This window comes from Apaloderma vittatum, unplaced genomic scaffold (genome assembly GCF_000703405.1).
Source record: "Apaloderma vittatum isolate BGI_N311 unplaced genomic scaffold, ASM70340v1 scaffold7202, whole genome shotgun sequence".
NCBI classification, from domain to species: Eukaryota; Metazoa; Chordata; class Aves; order Trogoniformes; family Trogonidae; genus Apaloderma; species Apaloderma vittatum.
In genome coordinates this window covers 76,903-82,306 of record NW_009703002.1, presented here as the reverse complement: position 1 = coordinate 82,306, position 5,404 = coordinate 76,903, and the positions used below count along the sequence as shown (strand labels likewise).

At 43.5% G+C, this 5,404-nt stretch overlaps 1 protein-coding gene across 1 annotated transcript; it reads left to right on the top strand.

Moving 5' to 3' along the window:
* Positions 1-1,875: 1,875 nt before the first annotated feature.
* Positions 1,876-5,191, top strand: LOC104270166 (hormonally up-regulated neu tumor-associated kinase-like; the record flags this gene model as incomplete). The annotated part of the gene is made up of 2 exons (XM_009864438.1): positions 1,876-2,093; positions 4,545-5,191. Coding segments are annotated over 2 exons (865 nt in total), but the record flags the coding sequence as incomplete, so codon positions are not given.
* Between the last annotated feature and the right edge of the window lie 213 nt (positions 5,192-5,404).

Sequence of the window (5,404 nt, the reverse complement as noted above, 5' to 3'; positions counted from 1 at the left end):
ATTATTATTATTGCTTCCTTGTCATCAGTAGTGACTGTGCTCACCAAGATAATGCTTGAGGCCAGTCAAATTTTGTGTTTTTCCAAGTACAGCATGGACAGAGAGGAATAAATGCTTGGTGCTGGAGGTGTTCACAGACTCTAAAGGCAAGGGGATACACATTGGTTGGACAAAGATGTATCACACAAGCAAAATGATGACAGCTTCATAACACACTGGTTTGTTTCTGTGGAATGCTTAGCCAGCTTTAGCCAGCTAAAAGGAAAGAAATTTTAGGGGATAAGGGACAGATTGAGAGAAGGTTGGGGACGAAAAGCACATGCATGAAGGGAGACTGAGGTGAAGATGGTGAGGAGTTCAGAGTCTCTGGTTCTTGCTCTCCTGAGGCACCTAACCACTTCTGTATAAAACTAAAAGCTCTAGATCATTATTCACTGAAGCTCTTCCTTCTGACTCTGTAAATTATGAAAATTCAAAGGTTAATGAGTGCATCGGAACCCTGACACCCTCTGCTTGTGGGGCTGGACTCTGTCTGAGCTGGGAATGATCATGAGTGCAGTCCTGTTATTTTCCTCTTAGGCATCTTAATACATTTCCAGAGCTGTGTAGTGGCCCAAGAGAACCCAAGTGGTCTTGTGTGTCTTTCTTCCTCTCACACATGTATGCACAGTGCTTTGCATTTGAGGATTTCAATAGGCTTTGTGTCGGTGAACTCTCAATAGAAAATCATCAAGAGAACTAGCCCTTTGGCAGAGCATAATTATCAGACAAAATACAGGCTTCAGCACATAATTGAGTGAAGGAACTTTCCTGCAAGTATTTAAAAAAATACTTGTAGTTACAGTATCTATTCAGTAAAACACAGAGAAGCACGTGGTTTAAATGAGAATTACAGCTTCACAGAGAATGTTACATAGATGGCCCTTTAAAGAAATATGCCCAAAACAACCAAAACCAAAGCCTCACTTCTTTGAGATTGTCATCTAAAACCAGACCACACAGATTTTTTCCGGAAAGGTGAGAGATTCTTGAAGTCTTTGAGGGATCAGCATATGGGCCACAAATCTGACACCTGATTTTTATAAGTGAAATAAGATGTTTGGCTCACTCTGAAATACGGGGTAGGTAAAGAGTTTTACACAGCTTGCAGAATCTGGTGAGTTGTGTTGAAAGAAGATACAATGACTTTTCGCTGTAAAAAAGTGCTTTGAGAATTGGATTCCTCTTCAGTTCCCACTCCCAGATTCTGGTTTTGCTCTGTCATCACTGGAGATCAAATCTATTTTTCAGAATGTATGTGCTTGCAATCGCACCTTCAGCTGTCTTCTCTGTCACTAAATGGAGTTAGAATTCAGTGAAGGATTGAGTTGGTAATTTTCTCCCCCTGAATGTCTTGTGCAGTTGCAGAGATGCTGTAAAAACAAGGGCCATATTTCTCCAGATCTCATTGGGACAGAAAATAAATGACTCAAAGAGTTTAAACTTTTTTTAAGCTTTGTAGCTCACCTTTTCAAGTGTCAGAGGAAGTGCAATAAAGAGAAGACCTTTTTTTTTTTGTATTTAAACGAGGTTGGAATTTTCAGGTATAAAGGAGCATGAGAGCATGAACCTGCATCTGCTTGCTGCAACGAGGTCTCCTAAGACAAATGGCCTCTGAAGAGAATTTAATTTTCCAAAACCGACTTTCACGCAGCATGAGTGTCAGAGCAGATGGGAGCCATGAAGTCGTGTCAAACAGATCAGAGGGAAATGAGGCATGGAAAATTTAGTTATTTTGAGTAGCCAGGATAAGTTGCTTGTAAATGTATAGTTTTTAATTCCTCTTTGGTAAGTGGTCTGCTTATAAGTCTGAGGGTCATTTAAACTTTCCTTAAGTAAACCAAATTGTTCTTGTTTGTTTTACAACTTAAAGGACAAAAAACTCAAAGAACAAGAAAAGAAAGGGGAGATTCTTCACCGTCAGCTCCCAAAGAAAGCTGAGAAAAGTCCAGTTTCATATAGACAGCCTTCTTCCTGTCTTATCTCACAGATACAGAACACCAAGGCTCTGCTGAAGGACCGGAAAGTCACCAAGACTGGAGGTCCGGAGAAAGGTCAGTGGAAGAAATACCAGTGTGTGTCCCTGTGCGCATGTGCATGCGTAGGCACGCGTGGTATTAACGAGAGCATCTTACGTGTTGTGTGGCTGTTAGTGAATAGTTGTGGGCTTGCTTTCGCTGTCTGCTCTGGAGGTGGTATGTGAAAGAGGACGGGATAATGTAGTCAAACATTGAACAAAACGTCCTGAGGAAACCATGACAATGATTAGCTGTCATGAATCCTCGCTTTTACTTCTCTCTTTATTTGACAGAATTCCCACGGTGTTTTAAAAAAAGTTTTTTCCCTATTTATACATACTTAGACAAAATCATCTGCACTTCTCACTGGTGCTTTGAAAGTGTCAACACCCACCACAGATCACAGATGAAGCAAAGCTGGTAGACAAGCTTCTTCCTATCGGCGGTTGTGTTTTGCTAAGAGGGGACTAAGGGGCAACACACGAAGAAATCCCTGACTCCAATGAGGGTGTTGGTAGTGGTGGCATCCCTGAGAGAAGCACTGGGCAGCAGCTGGTGGTGGAAGAAGGGGAAATAGGCAGCTGAGAGGAAATGCAGGTGGGACTGGCGTCCCTGCCCATGACAGGAAGGTTGGATTAAATGATCTCTAAGGTCCCTTCCAATCTAGGCCATTCTATGATTCTATGATTCTGTGATGACTGCCAACCCCAGCAAACTTTAGGCAGCAAAAGAAGGGGGAAAAACATTACCAGGAGGAGGAAAAGACGAGACAGCCAAAGGAGAGCAGAACATTAATCGTGCAGGGTAGAAGGCAGCCTGGGAGGGATGGGTGAGAGCTGCTTGCAGAAGGAGGTGGAAGAAAGGATTGGAGGAAAAAGGAAATCAGTGGGGAAAATGAAGTGTCAGTTGTGTACATGTGGACAGGAGACACTGAGGAGCTGGAAGGGGATGTAGTCACCTGTTCAATGAAGGAATTAAACAAGCAGAGGACATTAAAGAGCAGGAGGGGGATGCACAGGAATATAAAGCATTTACTGTTTACTGACAGGTGACAGTTATTTAGAATGGTGGGTTATGGTGGTTTCACTCTCTGTCCTATGACTTGGTAATTTATCATTCGGTGTTCTCTATCTAAAAAAAAATGTCAAAGTGGTGTTTGCCCAGCAGCATAGACACCTCTGCTGCAAGGTAGCAGAGAGCTGGTCAGAAATGGGTCATACTTTTTGTGAAAAATGTAAGAACCATTAAAAAGTGCTCTTAAAAAGTGCTTTTTTTTTTTTCTTTTGAGTTATGTTGTTCCTGTAGGAAGAAGGAAAACAGGGAAGTAAACTTAGTTAATTTTTTTTTCCTCTCTAGGTTTCTCCCAGCTTTTTTGTTGTCAGCTAAACCGTTTCTCCAGTTGTGGAAAGTATGTTTTGACACTTCTTAAATAAAGTGATCAAATAATTTTGACCAGTTTTAGAAAGAAACTAGTCAGATTAAACCTGGTCTGCTTTTCCTAGACAACTCTCAATGCAAGTGATTTCATTCTGTACATCCATTCAGGTCTCAGCCCCTGCTGAGACCATTCATTTCAAAAGAAATGCATGTAAGATTTGTGGCTGTGACCTGAGGGCTGGCAGAGCTAAATTATTTTATATCCCTTTAGATGGTTTAAGACTGAGGCAACTCATGGACAGTGATTAACCGCTGGTCTGCGGTTCTTTCAGTTAGGGGGAACCTAGCAAAGTGGACTGCTTGGATAGTTATCCATAAAGGCAGAAAAGCATGTTGTCCTGTGACTGGCTTGATGTAAGTGAGTGCCAGAATCCTGTAGAAACCAAGGAGATCTTCACGAACTGTTTTGTTTTACCGGGCCAAACCGCACAAAGATTGTTCCATTTATCTTTGGTCCTTGCTAGGGCAAGGTTCTCGCTGAAGGCAATGCAGCAAATCTGTTCGAACTGTAACGGCCTGAATCTGGCTGGTACAGCTACTCCATAGTTACATGTGTGAAACCAAGAACAGATTTTGCTCCAAAATGCAAGTAAAGACATTAAGGATTAACTCCCTGTTTTACCCTGTGTCTCTAGCTATGTCAGTGAATACAGTACGTAGATCCAGTTAAAACCATGCAGAGTTGTGCTAAGAAGGGAGAAATGTGTGATTTCTCAGACATGGCCCGTTAGAAGATATAATTAATACAAACAGCTGAAGATGTCTGTGGTTTTCCATTTCATGTCCTTTCTTACTCTGTTTAAGCACTCTTCCTGCCTTGAGAAAAGCAGCAGATAGATTACCCATGAAACAACTACGTAAGTATCAAACGAGAGTCAGGGCATTGGGTTCCGAGTATATCCCTAAGACCATTTGTTTTACCTAGTGCATTTGTCACACTCTTCAAAAACTTGTTAAAGGTGATGTTGGATACTGTCTGCCCTGAGGCAGAGAAGGCAGTGCTATTAAATGCAATCTGCTCTTCTGGTTGCTTTTCTGATTGCTTTGCAGACTCCAGCGGTGGGGTAAGCCCTTTCCACGAACCTCTGGCCACGAAGACAGGCTGTGTCACTTCCAGCTCCCTGGAGTACCTCGAAGTCCAGCAGCCGCCTCCAAGAACGCCTCGGCTCCTCAAGAGGCAGGAGTCTCCGCAGCAGGAGCCAGCCCGGATCGGGGGCCGGGCAAAGGACTCTCCTCTCATCCTGAATATTGTGCACTCCTTCGAGTCAGTCGACAGAGAGGACCAAATAGACCAGGTTTCCCCCTCTCATCAGTACAGGATTTTAGGCTCACCTGTGAATTTCCCTTACAAAAGTTCAAGTGAAAGGACACTGTCCCCGCTTTTTCAGCCAGGGAGTACGTCCCCCATCCACCCCACCCAAGTCTCTTTCACGTACGAAGAAAAAGCGTATCTGGCAAAGGACGAAGCAGTGTCCCCTACTCAGCTGGTTTCTAACAACCCCTTGGGCAGCCCTAACTGTGTTAAAAGCAGAGGCAGATTCCCCATGATGGGGATCGGACAGATGCTGCGGAAGAGGAACCAGACAATGCAGTCAGCAAGCGAGAAGCCGCTGGAAGCGAGGATGCCTCAGCTGCAGCAAATGAGCCCCACGCAGATCTCCTTCAATGCAGCCGATGCCGTCAGCGGCCAGTGTTAGTCTGACATCCCAGGATTTGCACTGCTCATCTCTGGGACCTAATCTCTTTTACTTGTAACAAGAAGGGAAGGCCACAGGCACGTAACTGTCACTACATAATACACCACAGTAGTCCTACGTAGAAAATCAGAGGCCTGCTTGTAAGGAGGACGTTGTCCTATATATCAAAGTTGAAATAAAAGGGCTCTGCTTGTGCTGTTAAGAAATATTAGC